Source organism: Lissotriton vulgaris, chromosome 9 (genome assembly GCF_964263255.1).
Source record: "Lissotriton vulgaris chromosome 9, aLisVul1.2, whole genome shotgun sequence".
NCBI lineage: Eukaryota > Metazoa > Chordata > Amphibia > Caudata > Salamandridae > Lissotriton > Lissotriton vulgaris.
Genome location: NC_141697.1, coordinates 1,023,196,531 through 1,023,221,416, shown reverse-complemented (window position 1 = coordinate 1,023,221,416; position 24,886 = coordinate 1,023,196,531). Strand labels below are relative to the sequence as shown.

At 45.0% G+C, this 24,886-nt stretch overlaps 1 protein-coding gene across 5 annotated transcripts in view; it reads right to left on the bottom strand.

The window, feature by feature from the left end:
* Positions 1-24,886, bottom strand: part of LOC147692727 (cyclin-dependent kinase 17-like) — a 600,938-nt gene that overhangs the window by 40,014 nt on the left and 536,038 nt on the right. For all 5 annotated transcript variants that reach the window (XM_086938922.1, XM_086938918.1, XM_086938917.1 and 2 more), the window contains one exon: positions 3,205-3,282. In XM_086938922.1, coding sequence (XP_086795048.1) covers positions 3,205-3,282 — 78 coding nt within the window. The remainder of the gene's footprint in view (positions 1-3,204; positions 3,283-24,886) is intronic.

The following is a 24,886-nucleotide window of genomic DNA, read 5'->3' as shown; positions in this document are numbered from 1 at the left end:
ACCTGCATCTCGCCGCAACCTAGATATATGACTATGTGGGAGGACCTGCTGCAGTGCCCCATCACCGATGAGGAATGGACTCATCTGTGGGCTGATACCCACCGCTTTAATCAATCTATCGCCCTCAGAGAAGCCCACCTCAAGACGAAGATGGACAGGTATCTTCACCCTTCCAAACTTCGGCGGATATTCCTCGCCACTTCCGACAGGTGCTGGAGGGGGTGTGGTCAGCTGGGGGATTTTCGTCACATCTGGTGGGAATGTCCCTCCATTAGACCCTATTGGGAAGAAATCTTAGCGCACATGAGGGAGATGCTTGGCTATCCTATTCCCACAGACATGGCGGGGGTCCTTTTGGGGCTCCGCGATCCCTCCCTGCTACATCAAACACGGGCTGACAAGGCTATTATGTGGCCGTGCGTTGGGGCTGCCAAGATAACCCTAGCGGCGGCCTGGAAGAAGGAGGCCCCTGCCATATCCTTATGGCACCTCCTAAGCCTAGAGCGCATGCCGGTCATCTTCAGGGATGGATTTAAGAACTTTATCTTTAAATGGGGTCCACTGGTTACTTTCCACTCACGGGGCCTCCCTTCCGCAGTCTGCCCTCCCACTCTTAGGGCTCTGAAACTCTTCCAAATGTGAACATATTATACCGCCTGCTGCGCTTCTACTTACTGGTCCTGTTTCCTTCGCTGTTACCGCCACCGGGGGGGGGGGGGGGGGGGGGGGGGGGTCTGGGGACGGTCGGGGGGTCAGGAGGAGGGTGGGTGTGGGAGGGGGGGGTTTGGTCGGATGGGGGGGGGGACGGGGTCTGTTTTGTTCTAGTCTAATGCTTGGCCGGCCTTCCTGGAGGCCACTTTGCTATGTCCAGTGGACAAGTGTGGCTCAATGGTTAGAGCGGCAGACCCTGATGCAGAGGTCTAGCCCGGGACCAGGGTTCAATTCCCCGCCTCAGCGGGTCTTGGGCTCAAAATTCTACGGACCTGATAATTCTCGCCTCGGTGCCTATTCCAATCATGGAGTCCCACTCTGCAACTCTGGGCAATAGCTTGCTTAATCTCCACAACGGCCCCCACAACGCTAAGGATGCCTGGCCTCCACCTTGGTGGTGCCCAGGAGTGGACGCCTCACAGGGAAAGCCAGGATGGGTTCCACAGCGGTATCCGTACAAGCTCCTTGAGACCCTTGCGGGTGAGTCGTGCGCTATACAAGTATCAATTTTAATTTTTTTGTCTCCCTTAGCAGGAATTTGGGGGCTTCTCCCCTCCGCTTTCTTCAGGATGTTTGCTGACTGACTTGCGACTGAGCTTTATAGGGACTGTCTTCCCAGCTGCTTATAGCACATGACTTAAATGTACTGCTGGACCCACAGCGGGAAACCTGCTCCCTTCTTCGCCTGTCGTTTTTACTCTCTGTTGCTTATACTGCCTATTATTGCATCATCCTGACTGTATTCTATCCAATGTGGGAATTTCTGCTAAGGCCATGTAATTTCTATTAAGCTGTCTAGTACTCTACTTGCACTTGAAATTTTCAATAAACATACTTTTGAGAAAAAAAAGGCTTATGAGTATGAAAGGAAAACATCTGATTAGCTGGGCGTTGTGAGTAGCAACGGATGTAAGTTTTTTGGCCACAGAATATATAATTTCTGACGGCTCTATACGCTGCATGTAGCCTGGCTCTTATTTTGGCAAAGTGCTGTATGAGTGTTGGAGAGTGATACGTTATGATCGGGATGTCTTTTTGGCATGTTGCAGAGGTACCTATCATGCCCTGTTGGCTGCACTACCTTGTAGAGGGATTTGTTGACATCTATCATAGCACTGCTTACTCTTTGGTGGCAAGTTATGTAATTGCTGACTTGGTAAGTGACATTTGAATTAAATATACCTTAGCCAGATGGGGCAACAGTGAATGGCATAATAACAAAAGGCACAGTAGGAAAGATGTCAATGTAAGCAGAATGTAAGCAACCCTTTACAGTGACAATTGGATATTTAATGCCAAATTAGAGGGAAACAATAGGCACTGTAAACAATATGGCGACTGAAGCAGCAGCTGTGCAATATTTGCTTCAACCACACATTTAAGTTATATTTAATAAAGGATTATTCAAAATTGTATTTTATCTCTGGCTGCTGTGGATGTGTGAACGGTAAATTTTCTGATGGCAAGTATTCAGCAATCACCTCCCCTGGCACTCAGGTGAAAGGAGCTGTCAGTCGTTATCATTACACCAGCTTTGAAGCTCTATTCTGTGGTAAAACTACTACTGCTACGTGGAGATTTAATGTTCATTTGATAAAAAGCCGGTGTGTATTCATTACCAGAGTATAGAGTTTAGAAGAGTCAACATTAACAGTGCATAAAAGACCTTAGACAGTCCTGTTTTACGAAATGTACCCCTCTGCACGACTTACCACAGACTCCTAGATGCACGGTTCTTATATTAGATCTGGCCTACAGGACGTTTTTTCTTTGTAAAATGTCTTTCCATCACCTATCATTGGGCAAGTGATTTGTATGATTGCTAGTATTGGGTAATCAGGAGACAGCTGTGTGTGATGGGAATTTCACTTTCTGGTTCCCAGGCCTGCTGGTTGACGACCATAATAACCGCAGAATAAAGCGTTTTAATAATGTTGTTTGTTTCCTGCATTCTTAAACCAACTATATTCACAAACAAGTAGCTATTCTTCAGACATGATGTACATGATTTAAAGAAAACTAAAGTAAGAAAAAAAATACCATGCTTTTAGAGACGATATAGGTGATTTTCGCGTTGGAAAATCCTTCATCGTAGATGCTTTTCAGTTGCCTCACCAACTGGATTATTCTATTTGTACACTCAATTATCATGTGGATAGAGTTGTAACATTCAATTGGCTCCAGTGTCCCAGAATGTAGATAAGTTGTTCAAGAGCAAAGGGCTGAGGCTGATCGAAAATAGTTGCAATGAACATTAGTGCATGTACAGTACACAGCCATATTTCTCTCACTCCAGCAACCGGAGAGTAGCAAATCCAACACGTAAAGGCCACTGCCTATAAACATTCAGTGCTAATGAAGCTAGGGACCTCTTTGTTGAAGGCATTACAGGTAGGATTTTGTTAGCATGTAAATATGGCATTTTGATGGAAATGTATGTTTAACGTCTTTGTGACTATCTCACACAGTGACATGCAAAAACGTTATGCTTACCTGATTCTGGGTAAGATGGCGATCGGTAGCCGGGGTCTTTCTGTAACTGGATGTCTTTTAGTGAAAATATGGAAGCAGCTAAATAAAAAAAGGCGAACAGTAAGAGTCAGTTTGAAATTATCTGATCTTTAATCAGACTTAAAGTAATTGCAAAACCAGGATTTAATATATAATTATATTTACAAACATTGACACCCACAACGAGGGCAAGGAAACATACGCTACAGACATATTTCAGATCTCTAATGTGGGAAGGAGAAAAATGTTACTTACACTGTAAGCATCTGTTCGCGGCATGCAGTGCTGTGGATTCACATGCTGTGCATACTCCTGCCATCTAGTGTTGGGCCCAGATGTTTGCAATATGTTTTTCTTTGAAGCAGTCTTTCAAGTCACAAGGTAGGTAATGTGATTCCTCCTATTGCAGGTAATGCACATGGTCATCGGCTCTATTGTTAAATTGTTTTACCGCACTGTGGGTGAGGACGGAGTGTGAAGCAAAGCGATGTATAGAGAGATGTCCATGCAAAACAGAGGAGAATAGGATAGCTAAAGAGATACTGGAACTGCTACAGGCATGATGCAATACAACAAATGCTTACAGGATAACATTTTCCTTTCGAGGCCTGTGCGGCTGTAGATACATATGCTGTGCATGAACTGTAAATGGAAAAACAGTAAGATGATGGATGGAATGCTTGGCAATCAATCAGGCAGCATCCCAATCAGTCTTTATTTTGCCCACTATGCAACCCCAGTTTGGACACAGCCATATGCAAATCAGTCTTGACCCTGCTCCTCATGGTAACAGCCCAGCTCAAACTGCCAGGCCATGTCCTCCCTGAACTGGAAAACAAGAAACCAAGGACTGGTGTCGATCCAAGTGGTAAGGGTATGACCAAACGTGGGACACATGCACACTGTCACTGGAACTAAGCTGTACCCGTTTGAAGAGCCCATAGCTAGGGCGAAACCAGGCCTGAGTTGCTTGTGTTCTGGTTCAGGGATGACCTAGTTTGGTAGTTTGGGCTGGGCTGTTCGTATTGGAGCAGGGTCTCAACTTTTTTGCATGTAGCTTGGTTCAAACTGAGGTGACATGGTGTGCAAAATAACGATGGATTGGGATGCGGCCCGAGTGATTACCAGTGGCTAAGATTAATTCATGCATTCCATCCATCACTCTTTTGTATACTTATTGTGTTGCCCTAAGTGGGATGGGTAGGCCTAGACGTGGTTCCTATGCACACTGTCACAGGAAACCAAGCTGTACCCGGCTGATGAGCCCATAACTAGGGCGAAACCAGTCCTAGGTTTCTTGTATTCCAGTTCAGGGATGACCTGGCTTGGCAGTTCAGGCTGGACTGTTTCTGTAGGAGCAGGTTTAAAACTGATTTGCATGTAGCTGGTGTAGGAAGCTGGATCTTTATATAGTATATCAAAAATAAGTATACTGTGCTAAGAGTCCAGTGATTCCATATGAGTGGACACGGGATTGCTCTAGCAATGCCAAGGTGTTCTCTTAGGGGATAGTGTGGTTGAGCAGCCTTTGGCTTATCAGAGAGGAGTGTTAGACATCTGCTGCACATACACTGTCAATAAATGGTCCACATGAGTCAATAAATGGCCCACATGACTCAATAAGGAGATCCACACCAATTTATAATAATAATACGTATCTTTATATATATTTAGGCACCAAATTATCACAATCAGGTAAGAACGTTTCAAGTTAGAAATATTTACAGTTTTAATAAGTCTGCACTTTGTGCAATTTCTGAAGCGGTAATGTTACCCTATAGAGGAAAGGCATATGTTGCATACAGGCACTTTACAGCAACTTACAGGACCAATCTTCCAGACTTAAGGTATGGGGCAGGGTCCAAGGCGGGACTGACAGGTCACCTCGGACAGCATGGGGCAGCCAGGTGCAGAGGTGCAATACAGGGTCGGGTGCCTCGCTGTAGTCAATGGGAATTATTCAGGTTAAACACAGGCTGCAGGTTTGGACTGGGGGGGCTGAACTAACAAGGGATCTCACGTCTCAGAATGGTCTGGGATGTGGGTACACCTTTGGTCCTCTTCTCCTCTGGCCGGGGCGGCCGTGTGCAGAGGTGTCCTGAGGAGTCCGGTTTCCATCACTGGAGACACTTGCGGTATAGGGGGCCTGCACAAAGAGGCTACAGGAGACGTTGTGAAGTCCACAGTTGGCAAACCCAAGGTGGGCTTCGGTTCTGGAGGGTCTAGGGACCATGCTGGCACACTTCAACTTGGGCTAGGGGGCAGGGGTGCAGTGGTGCTTTCTGGTGTCGCCTTTCTGGCGGTCCGGAGAGCTCGCAGCTCATTTGGAGTGACTGTAGGATGCAGGGGAGCAGCTTCGCTACTCCAAAGGAGTTCCAGAGTATTGGGTGAATGCTGGAAGTCCTACCAGGCTGTGGAAGCACAGACAGCTGCAGAATGAGTCATCTTTGGCACAACTATTGAGGACAGCAGACAGGCCTGCAGGGTTGGCGCCAAGTTAGTTGCTGATCTTCTGTTCATGCTTTTTGTGACTCTTTAGCATATTTCTGCTGACACAGGCTCCCCTAAGTACTAGGTCTAACGGTGTTAGGGGAATGTAGGGTAAAAGTCAATGGCTACTTACCCATGGGGTTACTACACCCCCTATATGACCACCTCCTGTGGGAAGTTGGTCTAACCCTGTCCCAGAGTTCCTAATTCTGCCATCACAAAGATGACAGACTTAAATTGCACATCTACATCAGGTAGCCCACCTTAGGGGTGGAACTAGCCTAATGGTGGATAGGAGTCTCTGACTACTAATTTTCTCGCCTGTCTCAGCACCAAATGAGCCCTGGCCAACATCCTCTCACCTCGGAGGGAAGCTAGATTTCCATACCAAACGTGGTTGGCTCTTTGAAGCTCCCGGTCTTGGAATTTCCAATTCACAGGTCATCCTGTTGGAGGGGTGTAAACACCCTCTGCCGGACAGGCTTTGTTCCTGACCTCCTGAGAGTGTGGGCCCTCACCCCTGGGGGTCAGAAACTCGTCTGTGGTGGCAGGCTGGTCAGAAAAAATACAGTATTCAATGTATCAACACTATTTGAATAAACAATAGTGTTTTATCAAGTGAACGGTTAATGAATATTTTTCTTAAATTTTTTTTTTAATTTACTCGTAACTGGTCAGGGACCACTTTCTGTATAGCACACGATTACCCAGGTCCCTACGACTTGACCCCCTTTTTTGTACCCGGTCAGAACCAGTTAGCCAGCACACTAGTAGTTGGAAGATTTCAGGGGACACCTGTAAGGTGCCCTCAGGGTCAATGTATTAATAAACCCACCACTGATATCAGTGTGGGTTTATTAATTCAAGATGTTTGAAACCAAAGGTCTTAGGTTTCGGAGAAGCCATCAGGTAGCTGTGGAACTCGTTTTCAACAGTGTCCAGCACATGTACTTAAAATTGCTTCTCTGGTCACTTGTACTGGCAGTAATTAAACTCAGCAGCAAAGTGCCATAACTGCTCATGCAGATATGTCCACACATGTACTATAGCACATCCTGCATTAGTGCTGTAAGGCCTGCTGTAGAGGGGACTTACCTTTACTACATGCAGTATCTGCAGGCACGGCACACAGTGCTGTGTGCCATGTCATGTTTTCACTTTTGTCTGCACGAAGACACTCAGGCTGCATGAGTTAGGTGAGGGATTCCTTAGGGTGGCACACTACATGCTGCAGGCCTTAGGGTCCCTCTTTAGAACTCCTGTCCTAGGTACCTAGGACAGGGTATGTCCTTACTAGGGACTTACAGGGGTGCCAAAGGTATTTCTAATTGGGGGCACAATTGTAGAGTTTAGGGAAAGAGATATGGTACTGGGGACCTAGTTAACAGGAACCCAGTGCACTTCCTGTCAAAACTGCTTTGAATATCAGGCAAAAAGTGGGGTGACCATGTCAAAAAAGGTTAACTTTTCTACAGCGGAGGTGGCACGGTAAGCAAAATAACAATGGATTGGGATGTGGTCTGAGCGATTATCAGTGGCGGAGATTAACTCATGCATGCCATCCATCAATGTTTTGTATACTTATTGTGTCACTCTAAGTTAGGCGGGTATGCCCAGACGTGGGTCTGGACTGCTTTTGTTGGAGCAGAGGTCAAGACTGGTTTGCATGTAGCGGAGTCCAAACTGATGAGGCATGGTGTGGAAAATAACAATGGTTTTGGATGCCGCACCTGAGTGATTTCCAGTTGCTGAGATCTATTCATGCATTCCATCCATCACTCGTTGCTGTGTCTCTCTAAATGGTTTGTTTCCATCAATGTAATACCGGAGGGCTTTCTTTAAGCCCAAGGTGTAAAGAGCCATTTCTGCAACATAATGAGGTTGTGGAAAAAACACCAGAGGTTCAATCGATTGTTTGAGATGGAAGGTAGAAACAACCTAACGGAGAAATTTGGGAGATGGGTACGAAAGACAACCCTATCCCTATGGACTTGAAAGAAGAGTTCTTCCAGGGTAAGCTCACTGATACGCCTAAGTGAAGTGATGGCAAGGAGGAATGGCACCTTTTAAGAGCAGCACTGAAGGGGGCAGGAGTGGAGGGGCTCAATCAGAGAGCCGATGAGCCCTGTAAGCACAATATTGAGATTTCATGCCCGGTCCGGGGGAACTTAAGAAGAAATTACCCTCTTGGGACCCTCCATGAATGCTTTAATGAGTGGAATTTTAAAAAGAGAGATGTTCTGTCTATTCTGAAGGTTGACAGCCACAGCAGCCAAGTGTAAACGTATAGAGGTGAAAGCTAGGCAGGCCAGAACACTGTAGATCTAAAAGTTAACAAACAAGGTCTTGCATTGTGGCTTCAAAAGGATCAATATGTCTTGAGTGACAGCAGCACATACATCTTTTCCACTTTACCACATAAATGGCCCAGGTGGTAGGTCTGCAAGCTTCTTTACGAATACTCATGTATTCCGGGGGAAGATTGAGGTATCCAAATTCTATGACTTCATGAGCCAGATCGCAAGATTGAGCGACCTGGGATCTGGGTGACTGATTTCTCCATGGTCCTCTGTGAGAAGGTCCGGCCTGTTGGGACGCCTCTCACGTGGAAAATGTGAGCGTTCAAGCAGAGTTGTGAACCATGACTGGCAAGCTCATGTGGGAGCCACCAGGATGAGAGTGAAGGACAACTGCTGCAGCTTCCGGACCACAAATGGAAGGAGAGGGAGAGGCGGAAAAGCGTAGGCAAATATTCCTGACCAGTTTATTCATAATGCATTCCCCATTCGTACATCAAATTAATTCTATGAAGAGTGCCCACCGCCAAATGGTCTGGGATAACTTCGAGAGTTGGGAGAAGTTACCCCCATGCTTCTGAAGGTAATACATTGCTGTCATGCTGTTCATACAGACAAGAATTACTTGCCTATCAGGTGAGATAGGAAAGCCTACAACGCCAGTTGAATGGCTAGAAGCTCCCAATAGTGATGTGGGGACCTTCTTGAGAGGGCTCCAATTGGCATTGAACAGTCAGTTTCAGTAGGTGAGCACCTCCATCCCATAACGCAACTGTACGCTGTGATGGCCCTCTGCGGAACAGGGTCATGGAAAAGCAGTACCCGCAACAAGTCAGTGTTCCACCACTGCAGAGACAGACAAGGTCAGCAGCCGATCCACACTCGATCACCCCAATGACCCTACACTTGAGACCACTGTTGTACTAGGCAATCCTGTAATGGACGATTCTGTGATCTGGCAGGTGGCACTATGGCAATGTAGGATACCATCATGCCTGGCAGGCACATGACTATTCTGACAGTTACCTATTGATGTAACTGGAAAAGAGGGAGCAGTGTTTGAAAAGACTGAATCCAAGCTCCGCTTGGATAGGCCATGCCTACATCCGAGATGAGAATGGCCCCCAGGTAGGGTTGGAGGTGGGATTTTATGTACTTGATGGTAAACCCTAACCTGTGAAGCAGGTCTATCGTTATTTGTGTCTTTCCCCGACTAATCTGGAGGGTGGAACCTCTGATTAGGCAGTTGCTCAGATAAGGGAAGACGTAGACGTCTTGTCTGTACAGGTGAGTGCCTACCGCCACTAGGCACTTGGTGAACACCTGAGTTGCTATAGCAACCCAGAAGGGATACACTTTGAATTGGTAGTGCTTGCCGCTGACCACAAACCTGTGTTTTTGACGATAAGCTGGATGCATTTGTATGTGGATCTGAGCGTCCTTCAGGTCAATGGTGATCATAAAGTCGCTCTGCTGGAGAAATGGAATAACATCCTGGAGGATAACCATATGGAAGTGTTCCGACAGGGTGTTTTAGTTTAGTGGTCGGAGGTCCATAATAGGTCTGAGGAACCAGTTTTAAGAAGTACAGACAGTACACTTCCAAACACTGCTGATGATGGGGGACGAGTTTTATAGCCCCTTTGAGAAGTTTGTGGTGCTCAAGTAAGAGTGTGTGTCCAAGATGGAATGGTGGGAGTCGTGGAAGTGAGCTCTAGGCAATAACCAAGTTGGATTCTAAAACCGACTGGCCTGGGGTGATGGACTGCCATGTGGGAAATAATGACTGGAAGGCTCCCCGACCGGTTATTGTGTAATTGGGTGGAAGAAGGGGCAAGTGAGGGCTTGGTGGCGATAGCAGCTCCTTTGGAGGAGCAACCTTTTCCTCGCCCATTGGCATTATTGCATCTGTATGTCTCTCTGAAGTACCCCTAGGAGAGGATTGCTGACCCTGGGTGCGCTGATATGACACATAGGCTTCAGGGGAGGCGGTCTTCAAGCCTCTACAGTGCGGCAAAAGGAGCCAAGAGGAGCAGATATCTGAAGTGCTCCTATTATTTTAGCGGACTCTGTATCCTTTTTTATTGTTTCTATTATTTGATCTACTTGTGGACTAAGAAGGTGCTGGCCAACAAAGGACATTCAGGTGGTGTTGCTGAACTTCCTGCTTGAAACCGGTAATACGGAGCCAGGCATGCCTGGGTAAAAGAACACTAGAATTATACCCCCTGGCAGCAGTATCTGCAGCATCTAGGGCACAGCAAATGGTTGTGTTCGATATGTGCTTGCTCTCAGAGACTATCTCCTGCCCCCTCTTTCTGAGTTACTCTGGGAGGTGTTGGAGGAGCGCTTTCATTTCGTCCCAGCGGGCATGGTCATAGCATTAAAGAAAGCCAATTTAATTGGCAATGCGCCATTGGTTAGCGGATTACACAGCTACGCATTTGCACGCAGCATCTGTGTGCTTACTCTTTTGTTCCAGGAACGGGGCATCCCAACTGGCTTGGGAGTTGGCCCGTTTACAAGCAGTACAGACTACCAGAGAGTCAGGTGGACGTTGGCCAATAATATCAATCAGGTCAGAAGGGGAAGCTTTATATTTTGTATCTACCCTGGGTGTTATGACCCTGGCTTGGACAGGGTCTTTAAAGATGTTGGTTGTGTGTGTAGATTTTGAGTAGAGTGGCAGGGAACAGGTTTTAAATAGGAAGGCCTCCTCTAGAGGCTCTGTATGAAGATCCACCTTGTCGAAAAGGGCGGCTCTATCAACAAGCTCCTGATAGGATTTAGAATTGTCTGGATGAGAGGAACTGGCAGGGTACAGGTCAGGGTCTGTGTTCCCTGAGGGGTTTCTGTATCTTATGAGTTCCATGGGTCACCCTGCAGAGGAATGTCATATGTATCATATCCACCCCCATGCCCACCCATGTCAGACTGCAGAGACCCCTGAGGTCTCAAATGAAGGGAGTCCCCTGTAGAAGCAGAAGGGGATGAAGTGGGAGGCACAGGGTGAGAGGAAGGTTCAGAGAAGGGTAGAGGGCTGGACGCATTATCGGTCTTTTTGACCTGCTTTGCTGGAACTGGAAGGTCCAGGGCTTTCCCAAGGACTGTTGGTGTTTGCAAGCTGGAACAGCAGTAGATTCTAGAGGGTGGGCAAGGATCCGGCCCGTATGAGGATGAATACCCAGGTGTTTCTGCTTTGCATGGATCTCTTCTTGCAGTCTGTGGAGGATCAGTTTGAGAGTACCGGCACCGACGTCGGACTTGGAAGTTGATGCCGAAGGCTTCGGCTAAGAGGGCACTTTCAGTTTCTGCACTGAGCGTCTGATTGGCGCAGAGGCAGATGTAGCTGGTGGCAGAGGTTGGCTCAGTGCCAGCACTCGCTACTCCGGAACCGAGCCGACCTATGACAGTCGTCTTAAAGTGTTTCTTCGCTGCCGAGTCTATGCTGGGCTGTGTGTCAGAAAACGTTTGTAATAGCAGACCCTGGCCCAAAGGCAGGTGCAGTCTGAAGGCCTGACTGAGATGCCAGAGGGGCTGTGTGCCTTTTAGCAAGGGGCTGCTCATCCTGTGAGTTGTGTTGAGTAGGAGGGAGTACCGTACTCACAGATTGCTGGGACGGCGGAAAATCCTTGATTTCCAACTCTGATCTTTCCTCATCAGACAAAAGCCTCTTCATCTGCAGCTGACTGCTGTGGATAATGCTCGCCTTTGATGTTCTCAGGACTGAAAACGTTTGGAATGTCAACATACCTCATGCGAAACATCTAAAGCTGACTAGCCAGACGGTAGCAAAGAGACTTCTTGGAACAGAACGAGCAGCAGGCGTTGCAGGTGGCTTCACTGTGCACGTGCGACAGGCACAAATTGCTGAACAGATAGAGGTTGCTTCAAGGATACTTTGCATAGCAACTAGGACAGTATCTGAATAGTGTCCTTTCCATCACTGTCGAGGCATGGTGAAGAGATGCAACAGAGAAAGAGGGAGTCTAGAAGGGCAAGGCCAATGCACGGTTACGGTCAATGTGAACCCCCCGCTTGATCAAAGTAACGAAAGTCTATCAGAGACGAGATGTAACTGGGACGCGGTCGAGGAACAATACCAACAGAGGGCAGGAATCTGTGTACACCGAAGAGAGCACCGCGATGATGTCGACCTGGAGAACGGAAGCACATGTCTGAACCCGACGGCGGAAAGAAAACAATCTAACAATGGAGCCAATGACCATGCGCATTGCCAGCAAGAGGAGTCATTCTACTTCATTAATCGAAAGACTTCTTTCAGGAAAAACAACTTGCAAACAACTGGCAGCTACACGTCTCTCATACATAAATTTCACAGCCTTTTATTTAAAGCTACCAAAAAATAAACTTGCCATTGTTTACTCACTAGTAACAAGGTTATTTAGCTTGTATTTGAAAGAAATGTTAGACTTAATTTGTTTAATTTAAAAGGTTGCTTAACTGGGAGTATAACATTAAGACATGTGACAATGGTGCCAACCAGAACAAAAGGTGAAGAAGCGTAGGTTGACTATTTGTCTCCACGTTGTCCTTTAGTAGACTGAGTTTATCCACCTCCCTGCCACTTTCTGCCAATCAGATGTCACACCTGAATCTAACAGAAAGCAGCAACGTTTCCTCACATGCTTTCAGAGTGAAATGTCTTAAATCATAGATTTCTCTATGCTTAACCATCTCAATCCGCAAAATTGACATTTTCAATTATTTGTAATGAACAAAATCATATACAAAGTTGGCCAAGAGCCTATACACATGTAACCAGTAAGTAAAATAACAACAGTTTCAAATCCATACACATTATAGCCGTTTTCTGGCTCACACAGTTAATCAGTTAATTGAATCATTGCAATTTGTACGCCACAATAATGCCCCTTAACATTTTCAAGTTGAGTAAATACTGGACACACCTCGGGCTTTACTTGCCCGTTACCCTATCAAGCCCTTAGACCGCAGGCAACCAGTTTTACTTCATGGGTCTGAGTCCGACTCATGTCCTCCCATTCCATGCACACCCACTCACACAGTGAGACAATGGATGACAATTTTATACAGCAAGAATTATACAAAGGGGGTCTTTCAAGGAAAAGATCAGGTGGAGCAAGAAAATATGCGCATTTCCCCGAAGACTCTTACATCTACCCAGGTGAGACCAGCACTCCTATAACCCACTCAGAATAACTCATGTTCTTCCGGAAATAGTGGCAACTTATTTTCCTTGTGATGGTCTCTCCTTAAGAGAATTTTGTGCCAGGTGTAGGTTGCAATCTTAATCCATCAGTTTTGATTTTCCACTGTGATGTGAAAGACTAGCCTCGGGTGCGAGTTTCTCATTCTACTTAATGACTGTCAATTCTTGGAAGTGCTCCCATGCTGTCGATCACAATCCTCATTCAGCCCAACCCAAATCTGGTTTCCTGGGCGGATAATAATCTGAGTTTTAGTGAGTATTGCCCAACATGTTTTGTTTTAAGATTTACATTTAGGCTGCTGGAAACAGTGATGGGGTAGAGCAGTGTCTGAGGTCGGCTCCAAAGTCTAATTAAGCATATGCGTGTTCTGAGAAAGAAATGGTTCAATCTTATGAACTCACTAAAAACAAATCTAGATTTGCACTTCAGCGTTTCTGCTTTAACCTTGCCAAAGCAGTACACAATTACATTCTCAATGACTGTACAACTGACTTTCAGATCCTTTATCATTGAATATTCCAAGTGGAAAGTGGAATCAATGCAGTTCTCAAATATATGGAGATTTGCGGGGCTGAGACGGAATGTCGTTAAGCCACTGGCTGATAACTGTACGATAAATCCAGATGTTTTACCTGCAATCAGTAGTTTTGTGTTGAAGGCATGTTTCTGTGGGAAAATCTCATAGTCTGAGCCTAGTAATTAAAATATGTTGGAGGCTGTGCAGTTTCTCATTATTGATTCGCCTACACACTGCTTTCACAAACTGGTTGGAAAATATAAATGACAGAGGTCTGTCAAAGTGGCCCATGGACTCCGATATTTACCCTCTATTGCTTATTAACTGATGCACACATTTCAACCGAAGTTCTGCTGATATTACCTATTTCCCTTGTACACCGATTGTGGAGGTATTGTACTATAGTTTCTTAAGCGCCATCTACTGCATTAAAAAAATAAATAAAAAAAATATAAATAAATAAACATATATATATATATATATATATATATATATATAAAACAGAGGTCTGTCACATTTAGCATGTTGTCATGACACAGAACAGTGGCTCTTAACCTTTTGACTTTTATGGACCCTCACTTAATCATTATTGGGATCAGGGGGCTCCCACTGAATCATTTTTGGAATCCGGGGACCCCCACAAATTAATTACTGGACGTAGCAATTTCAATGATATGAACCACCAAACAAAGCACAAAAAACGGAAACAAGCATTCAACAAACAAATACACACATGATGGAAAATTGTATTTAATACACAAATACAAAAATCCAAATGGAAGGTTAGAGCCTATCTAAATTCAATCAAGGCCACCCATTGTCCAAACTATATTCTGTTTGATGCACTTGCACTCGTCCTACGAATCAAACTGAGTATAACAAATTATTTTTTAGCCTCCGATTCCAAATTCCTTCACATTTACAGAACTTATTGAACATTTTCATTTTAAATTAATATGTTAATATTATGCAATTTTCGAGCTGTTGTGGACGACCTGTGTAGACGTCGTGGGGCCCAGGGACCCCGGGATCCCAGGTTCAGAACTGTTGCCATAGATTCTTAATAACATAACTTGTCACTGAAAATATAGTAAACAGTATTCAAATATGACAATTATTTGTTGTGTCTGCTCTCACATTAATTGCTTGTAAATTGGGAGCTCTGCGATAAGCATGTGAAATGTTCTTTGCATAGTGCTTTTATAGTGAGTGCTGGTGGAGGATAATGCACCCTAAACATGTTCTGTTACTTTTAAGCCTGGTTTTGATTTTCTGAATAAAATCTTCCTTAGGTAGCCACAAATATTTGTTGGGTTGTTGCTGTGTAATATGGAAAGGAAAGCCACTTACCGAAACAGTGTAACAAGCTGCTTTATATGTTCTATACAGGTTTCCTGATGCCAAATGTCAAATTCTTAGTCGTAGACAATGTTTAGTTTAGTGTATTGTGATTGCCACAAATTCCAGTTTAAATACAGATGAGTATCTGGTGACTTGTTCTACAGCTGTTACATTTAAATTTCGACAATACAGAGTACCACATGCAGTAAACTGAGACAAAGAGACAGGTGAATTTAAAGGACGGATACAATTGAAGTGGGAAACTTTTCCTTACTTAAAATAGGCAAAATATGTTTTATTGCTAGACAAGGGGAAACAAGTAGAAGATACTCTAGTTTGTACACAATCACAGTCATGCATACCACATACACAGTAATGCGGAAAAATAAACTACGCCCTTTAAGGTTTTATGGTTTCATATGTTAAGGCATATTGACCTTAAACTCGTTACCCAGACCTAACAGGAAATACATCTATCTTTATTTGACAAGTAACACATTTTAATTTCACTTTGCAAGCATTTATTATACATAAAAATATCAGCCAACATTCACAAGCCTTGTGTGAAAAAGGAATATGCTACTTACCAGTATGCATCTGTTCTTGGCATAGAGGGCTGCAGAGTGGTACATTATGAATAGATCGCCATCTGGTGTTGGGCTCGGATGATTGCACTTGTTTTTCTCTTGGAGAGTCTTTTGTATCTTGGTGACTCCTCCTTTGGTTGCTAGTGCGCATGGGCATCGGCTCCATCCTTAGATTGTTTTTCCATAGTAGGGTTAGATGGAGTAGTATGATAGAATACAGATAGAAATGCCCATGTAAGTGTATCTAAATAAGATATTGTTGGAACAGACACAGGTTTCCGGGGAGGCTGGGAGGGCATGTACCACTCTGCAGCCCTCTATGCCAAGAACAGATGCATACTGGTAAGTAGCATATTCCGTTCGAGGCATATGGGCTGCAGATGGTACATTATGAATAGACTATACAGCAGTTCTCTCCCTAGCGGTGGTCGCCCGTGTCTGTTGCAACAGTCTGAAATAAAGTCTTTAGTACAGCTTGTCCCACTCTAGCTTATTGTGTTGTGTGCACATCTACACAGTAGTGCTTTGTGAAGGTATGCGGTGTAACCCAGGTAGCTGCTTTGCATATGTCATCTAGTGGAATGTTTCCCAAGAATGCCATAGATGCTCCTAGTTTACGTGTAGAGTGAGCTCTAGGAGGAACAGTTAATGTCCTCTTTGACTTTAAGTAGCATATTTGTATACATTTTACAATCCATCTGGCAATGCCTGCTTTAGAGATGGGATTGCCCTTATGTGTAGGAGAAAACACTACAAATAGCTGTTTTGTCTTTTTGAAAGTTTGTGTTCTTTCTATATAATACAATATTGCCCTTCTGACATCTAATGTGTGTAAGGCCCTTTCCGCTACCGTCTGTGGTTTTGGAAAGAAGACCGGTAGTTCCACTGACTGATTGATGTGGAATGCTGAAATTACTTTAGGCAAGAATTTTGGGTTTGTTCTAAGAACCACCTTGTTTTGGTGTAACTGCATGAATGGTTCTTGAATTGTAAACGCTTGTAACTCACTTACTCTTCTGAGTGAAGTGATAGCTATGAGGAAGGCCACCTTCCATGTGAGGAATTGTATTTCACACCTATGCATAGGTTCAAAGGGTGGTCCCATTAGTCTGCTAAGTACTATGTTGAGATTCCAGACTGGGGAAGGTGGCAGTCTTGGTGGAATGACTCTTTTGAGTCCTTCCATGAAAGCTTTAATTGCTGGTACTTTAAACAGGGAAAGATGTTGCCTGTTTTGTAGGTACGCTGCTATAGCTGCGAGATGCACTCTGATCGAGGTATATGCTAAGTTGCATTGCTGCAAGTGTAGTAAATAGCAAATAATCTGTTTAGTAGATGCATCCAGAGGGTTGATGTGGTTACTGTTACAGTGTACAGCTAACCTTTTCCATTTTGCTGCGTAGCATGCTCTGGTAGTAGGACGTCTTGCTTGTTTAATGATTTCCATACATTCTGGAGGTAAATCTAAGAATCCAAACTCTATGACCTCAGGAGCCAGATCGCTAGGTTCAATTGTTTGTGATCTGGGTGCATTATTTCTCCATGGTTCTGTGTAAGGTGCATGGGTAATAATCTTAGCTTTTGATGTGGCACCTGTGAGAGTTGCAGCAGCGTGGTGAACCACGGCTGTCTTGCCCACGTGGGTGCTACTAGTATCATTGTCATTGAGTGCTGTTGCAGTTTCCGAACCCCTAACGGAATTAGTGGGAGAGGGGGAAAAGCGTAAGCAAATTTGTTGGACCAATTTATCCATAGTGCATTGCCCTGGGACTTGTGGTGTGGGTACCTGGATGCGAAGTTCTGGCATTTTGCGTTCTGATGATTGGCAAACAGATCTATCTCTGGTTGTCCCCATCTTTGGAAGAATGGCTGCAGTATTTGGTTGTGCAGCTCCCATTCGTTTACTTGTTCTGACTCTCTGCTTAGGATGTCTGCTATCTGATTTTGAACTCCTGGTAGGTGTTCTGCTAACAGATAGATCTTTTGAGGAATGGCCCATCTCCAAATGTCCTGTGCTAGTCTGGATAGTTGGAGAGAGTGTGTCCCCCCCCCTGTTTTTGAATATAATACATTGCAGTCATGTTGTCTGTTCTGATCAGGACTGCCTTGTTTGTTATTTGCATCTGGAAAGCTTTTAGTGCTAGAAAAACTGCTAGTAGTTCCAATTAGTTGATGTGCAGTTTCTTTTGCTGCACACTCCATTTCTCCTGCACTGTGTATTTGTCCATGTGCGCTCCCCATCCGGAGAGCGATGCGTCCGCTGTCAGTATCGCTTGAGGAATCGGTTCTAGGAACGACCGTCCTTTGGAAATGTTTGTTGTGTTCCATCACTTCAGAGAGCGATGCGTACGGTCGTCTACCAACACCAGATCTGTTATCTGACCTTGAGCCTGATTCCACTGTGTTGCTAGACACTCCTGTAGTGGACGCATTTGTAGTCTGGCATGTGGTATTAGTAGTATGCAGGAGGACATCATGCCTAACAGCTGCATAAACACTCGTGCTGGTAGTGAGTGTTGTGGTTGAAATCTTTGTATTAACTTGACCATTGTCTGTATCCTGATTGGATTGGGGTATGCTTTGGCTCTTTCTGTGTTTATAGTAGCCCCCAGGTATTGTTGAATTTTGTTTGGTTGTAGGTGTGATTTTTTGTAGTTCACCTTAAACCCTAGGTGGTGCAGCAATTGAATTGTCTTCTGTGTGTTGTGAAGGCATTCTTCTTGTGACTTGGCCTTTATTAACCAATCGTCCAAGTAAGGGAAGACATGTATTTGTTGTCTTCTTAGGTGTGCTGCCACCACAGCTAGGCATTTTGTGAACACTCTTGGTGCTGTTGTGACACCGAATGGAAGGACTTTGAATTGATAATGTTGTCCTTCCACTACAAACCGTAGGTATTTTCTGTGGGCTTTGTGAATTGGGATGTGAAAGTAAGCGTCTTTTAGATCCAGTGTAGAAAGAAAGTCCCCTTTCTTCAGTAAAGGAAGTACTTGTTGGAGCGTGACCATGTGGAAATGTTCCGAATTTATGTATGCATTGAGAGGTCTGAGGTCCAAGATTGGTCTTAGGGACCCGTCTTTTTTGGGGATTAGGAAGTATAGAGAGTATACTCCTGTCCCTTGTTGATGTTTTGGAACCTTCTCTATGGCATGCTTTTGTAGCAGTGATAGTACTTTTTCCTTTAACAATGTCAGATGGTCTTGACTCATTGGACGTTGTTTGGGGGGGATGTTTGGTGGGGTAGCAGTGAGTTCTAGGCAATAACGATGTTGGATAATTTGTCTCACCCACTTGTCTGATGTGATGTTTTCCCAGACAGTTAGGAACTGTGCTAGACGTCCCCCGACCGGTGTTATGTGGTCTGGGGGAAGTTGTATTAAGTCACTGTTTTGGGGTTGGGGAGTTGCGGTTGTTATTATTTCCGCGACCCCTACCCTTGTTGTTGTTACCTCTGTAACTACCTCTTGAATTACCTCTGGGTGACGTTGGCGTAAAAGAGGTGGATTGCTGACTTGTTCCTGTACTTTTTGAGCCCCCTCTATAGGTGGATCTACGAAAGGAACCCCTTTGTGTTGGCTGTTGTAATGCTCCCATTGACTTAGCCGTTTCTGTGTCCTTTTTCATCTTTTCTAAGGTCTCATCTGTGCTTGAGCCGAAAAGTGTCTTTTGATCAAAGGGTTGGTTCAATAAAGATGTTTGTACTTCTTGTTTGAACCCTGAGACTCTAAGCCATAAAGGTCTCCTTAACATGACACTGGTGTTGATGGATCTTGCTGCAGTGTCTGCCGCGTCTAGGGCGCACTTAATGGAAGTGTTAGTTATTATCTTTCCTTCCTGTATTAGCTGATCTGCTCTCTTCTGATGTTCTTTGGGGAGATGTGTTTTGAGTTTTTCTAACTCATCATAATGTGCCCTGTCATAACGTGCAAGTAGCGCTTGTGTATTGGCTATACGCCAGCTATTTGCCGCTTGTGATGCTACTCTTTTGCCTGATGCATCTATTAATTTTGACTCTATCAGGTGGAGGGGCCTCTCTTGTAGATAATGAGTTCGCTCTCTTGCGAGCGTTTGAAAATACAAGCGAGTCCAGAGGTACCTGCCTTTTGATAAATATTGGATCCTTTGGAGCCGCCTTATATTTTTTATCAATTCTTGGGTTTAACACCCTGGCCCTCACTGGGTCTTTGAATATGTCTGCTGTGTGACTGAGAAGACCCTTCAGCATAGGTAGAGTACCTGATGTTCTTTGTGCAGTAGGTAGTGTCTCTAATAGGAAATCCTCTACCTGAGGTTCTGTATGTAGATCTACCTTATGATATTTTGCTGCCCTATTAATGAGCTGTACAAACCCTGTGTTCTCATCAGGTGGTGAAGGCTTTGAGGGATATAACTCTGGGTCGTTGTCATCATCTGACCCTGCGTCATAATTTTCCCATGGGTCATCCTCATCTGGGATAGTGTCATCATCCCCTTGAGGTTCTCCCTCCCCTGTATCACTGTCTACATCTGACTGAGGTGTAGATGGTCTTGGTGTAGAAGGTGGAGGAATATTTGGCATAGTGTGAGGAATAGGAGAAGAGGGTGTGACTTTAGGTCGAGGAGAAGTAGGAGGAGTTGTATTTGTCCCCAGTGTTCTCTTTTTAGAAGGAAGAGGTTTGTCTTCTAGCTGTTCATTCTTCCTCTTCTTCGTAACTACTTTGCCAGTCTGTGGATCGATAAACAAAATCTTTTGTTTGGGATCTGGTTGCTGCTCCTGTGTCGGTACCGAAGCCTTTAGTTCAGAAAGGTGCCTTTGTTTTCGATTGTCAATGTTCGGTGTTTTCGGCACCGAGTGTTTGCTCGATTCCGATTTTTTCGGTGTCGAGTGAGTCTTCGACGTCGAATCATGTTTCTGTTTCGACATGGAATGTTTCGATGCCGAGCTTTCCCTTGCATGAAGCTTCGGCGTCGAAGTCGATGTCGACCGCTTCTCGGATCCGACATGGTGGGAGACCGAGAGTTTCGGTTTCAGTTTCGTTGCCGGGCCCGAAGGCAGGGCGTCGGAAACTTTTTTCTGCGGTTTGACCGGGCTCGAAGGCGGGGTCGCTACCACACGGGGTCGTTTTTTTGGTAAGGGGACGTCGTCACTCACGGTTTGTTGCACGTCGAGTTCCTCGACATCCGACTCGTCCCCTTCCGACCCCGACTGATCTTCATGATCCTCTTCTTCATCGAGGTGCTGGTCTTCGAACAGCTCCGGGATCGCCTCCGACTGTATTCTGGAATTCTGGAAACCTCGTGTCTTCGAGCTCGACGGTTTCTAATTGTCGACTTGGAGGAGAATGCTGCGCAGGCTTCGCAGTCCCTGGATTCGTGTTCAGGCGATAGGCAGAGGTTGCACACCTTGTGTAGGTCCTTGTGTGGGAACTTAGCACCACACGTTGGACATTTCTTAAATGGAGTCCTTTCCATGGACTCCGGGCTTGACCACGTCGAGAAAGGCCTCCTGTTCGTTGACGTAGATCAAAGTTTTTCTTCGATGTTGGAGTCGAAACGCGTCGGAATGGAAATGAAGTCGCGTTCGATAACAATACCGTTGAATTGGAAAGGGAATACGCGCCGAAAAGTCACTTCTTTCCGAAGTCGATCTGGAGCGCTTCAATCCTCATCCGAACCCGATGGCGGAAAAAAACAATCTAAGGATGGAGCCGATGCCCATGCGCACTAGCAACCAAAGGAGGAGTCACCAAGATACAAAAGACTCTCCAAGAGAAAAACAAGTGCAATCATCCGAGCCCAACACCAGATGGCGATCTATTCATAATGTACCATCTGCAGCCCATATGCCTTGAACATGTATCTTACGATACAGTAACAGGCAGAATCCACTTCAGTCGCAACAACTTGAAATAAAGGTTGATTTTAAGCTTCCCATATAGCCGTGAGGAATGCTGGCCTGCTCATCTTACAAAACTACAGAAGCTCTGTGATGTATGAGGGCATCCTTCATGACCACATCTCTCTTTAGGGCTTGCCACGGCATATTAATAGCGTTGAAGTCTCGTCTTTGACTTGGCCATTCTAAAATCCTGATTCTTTTAATTTTCAGCCATTCAGTCGCAGGTATACTGCTGTGGTTTGGACCATTGTTGGGCTGCATGATTAACTTCGGCAAAGATTTACCCATTGAACAGATGATATCATATTTTTTCCTTTCGAATGTGCTGGTATAGGGAGACATTCATGGAGGAGTTATGATTGTGGGGTGCGCCATGTTCTGCGCTGCAGCACAGGCCCAAATCACCATCCCTTCACCACTATGCTTGATGTTTCATATGAAGCTTTTGTGGTGAAGGGCAACATTAATTTTTTTTGCCAAAAAACTACTTACTGAACATCAAGATAAACAACTCAGTTGGACTAGATGGCTTATTGTTTATTCAGGTACTGGTGTATAAACCTAAACAGTGCCACTGTTATTTTTTTAGAAAGAAGCAGATTTCACTGGGCTACCATTCCACGAAAGTCACATTTTCAGTCCTTAAGGGAGAAATTACAAACACAAACTCCAACACTTAGGGTCTCATTAAAATGCTGGTTGGACGAGCATCTGACTCGCATCATAGCAGAAATGGGACAGCCTGACAAGGTGTCGGCTGTCCCACTACCATGATTTGGATGCGACTGCCTTCACAAAGGTCGGAAAGTGTATTTCTCCTATTGCGGCTTTTGCTGCGGAGCGCATCACAAGCCGAAATAGGAAAAGGAATATGCTACTTACCAGTATGCATCTGTTCTTGGCATAGAGGGCTGCAGAGTGGTACATTATGAATAGATCGCCATCTGGTGTTGGGCTCGGATGATTGCACTTTGTTTTTCTCTTGGAGAGTCTTTTGTCTCTTGGTGACTCCTCCCTTAGTTGGTAGTGCGCATGGGCATCGGCTCCATCCTTAGATTGTTTTGCCATAGTAGGGTTAGATGGAGTAGTATGATAGAATACAGATCGAGATGCCCATGTAAGTGTATCTAAATAAGATAATGTTGGAACAGACACAGGTTTCCGGGGAGGCTGGGAGGGCATGTACCACTCTGCAGCCCTCTATGCCAAGAACAGATGCATACTGGTAAGTAGCATATTCCGTTCGAGGCATATGGGCTGCAGATGGTACATTATGAATAGACTATACAGCAGTTCTCTCCCTAGCGGTGGTCGCCCGTGTCTGTTGCAACTGTCTGAAACAATGTTTTTAATACTGCTTGTCCCACTCTAGCTTGTTGTGTTGTGTGCACATCTACACAATAGTGTTTTGTGAAGGTGTGCGGTGTAACCCAGGTAGCCGCTTTGCATATGTCATCTAGTGGAATGTTTCCCAGAAATGCCATAGATGCTCCTAGTTTACGTGTAGAGTGAGCTCTAGGAGGAACAGTTAATGTTCTCTTTGCCTTTAAGTAGCATATTTGAATGCATTTTACAATCCATCTGGCAATGCCCGCTTTGGAGATGGGATTGCCTTTATGTGTGGGAGAAAACGCAACAAATAGCTGTTTTGTCTTTCTGAAAGTTTGTGTTCTTTCTATATAGTACAATATGGCCCTTCTAACATCCAGTGTATGTAGGGCTCTTTCAGCTACTGTTTGTGGTTTTGGAAAGAAAACCGGTAATTCCACTGACTGATTGATGTGGAATGCTGAAATAACCTTCGGTAAGAATTTTGGGTTTGTTCTAAGAACCACTTTATTTTGGTGTAGCTGCATAAATGGTTCTTGAATCGTAAAAGCCTGCAGTTCACTTACTCTTCTAAGTGACGTGATAGCTATGAGGAAGGCTACCTTCCATGTGAGGAATTGTATTTCACACCTATGCATAGGTTCAAATGGTGGCCCCATTAGTCTGGTAAGCACTATGTTGAGATTCCAGACTGGGGAAGGTGGCAGTCTTGGTGGAATGACTCTTTTGAGTCCTTCCATGAAAGCTTTAATTGCTGGTACTTTAAACAGTGACAGATGTTGCCTGTTTTGTAGGTACGCCGGTATGGCTGCGAGATGAACTCTGATAGAGGTATATGCTAGGTTACATTGCTGTAAGTGTAATAAATAGCAAATGATTTGTTTAGTGGATGCGTCCAGAGGGTTGATGTGCTTACTGTTACAGTGTATAGCAAACCTCTTCCATTTTGCTGCATAGCATGCTCTGGTGGTAGGACGTCTTGCTTGTTTAATGATTTCCATGCATTCTGGTGGTAAATCTAAATACCCAAACTCTATGACCTCAGGAGCCAGATCGCTAGGTTCAGTTGTTTGGGATCTGGGTGCATTATTTCTCCATGGTTCTGTGTAAGATGCATGGGTAATAACCTTAGCTTTTGATGTGGTACTTGTGAGAGTTGTAGCAGCGTGGTGAACCACGGCTGTCTTGCCCACGTGGGTGCCACTAGTATCATTGTCATTGAATGTTGCTGCAGTTTCCGAACCAGTAATGGAATTAGTGGTAGAGGAGGGAACGCGTAAGCAAATCTGTTGGACCAATTTATCCACAGTGCATTGCCCTGGGACCTTTGGTGTGGGTACCTGGATGCGAATTCTTTGCATTTTGCGTTCTGATGATTGGCAAACAGATCTATCTCTGGTTGCCCCCATTTTTGGAAGAATGGCTGTAGTATTTGGTCGTGCAGCTCCCATTCGTGTACTTGTTCCGACTGTCTGCTTAGGATGTCTGCTATTTGATTTTGAACTCCTGGTAGGTGTTCCGCTAACAGGTAGATCTTTTGAGGAATGGCCCATCTCCATATGTCCTGTGCTAGTCTGGACAGTTGGAGAGAGTGTGTCCCCCCCTGTTTTTGAATATAATACATTGCAGTCATGTTGTCTGTTCTGATCAGGACTGCTTTGCCTGTTATTTGCATTTGGAAAGCTTTTAGTGCTAGAAATATTGCTAATAGTTCTAGGTAGTTGATGTGCAGTTTCTTTTGCTGCATACTCCACTTCCCCTGTACTGTGTATCTGTCCATATGCGCTCCCCATCCGGAGAGCGATGCGTCCGCTGTTATTATCACTTGTGGAATTGGCTCTAGGAACGACCGTCCCTTGGAAATGTTTTCTGTGTTCCACCACTTCAGAGAGCGATACGTCCGGTCGTTTACCAACACCAGATCTGTAATCTGACCTTGAGCCTGATTCCACTGTGTCGCTAGACACTCTTGTAGTGGGCGCATTTGTAGTCTGGCATGTGGTATTAGCAGT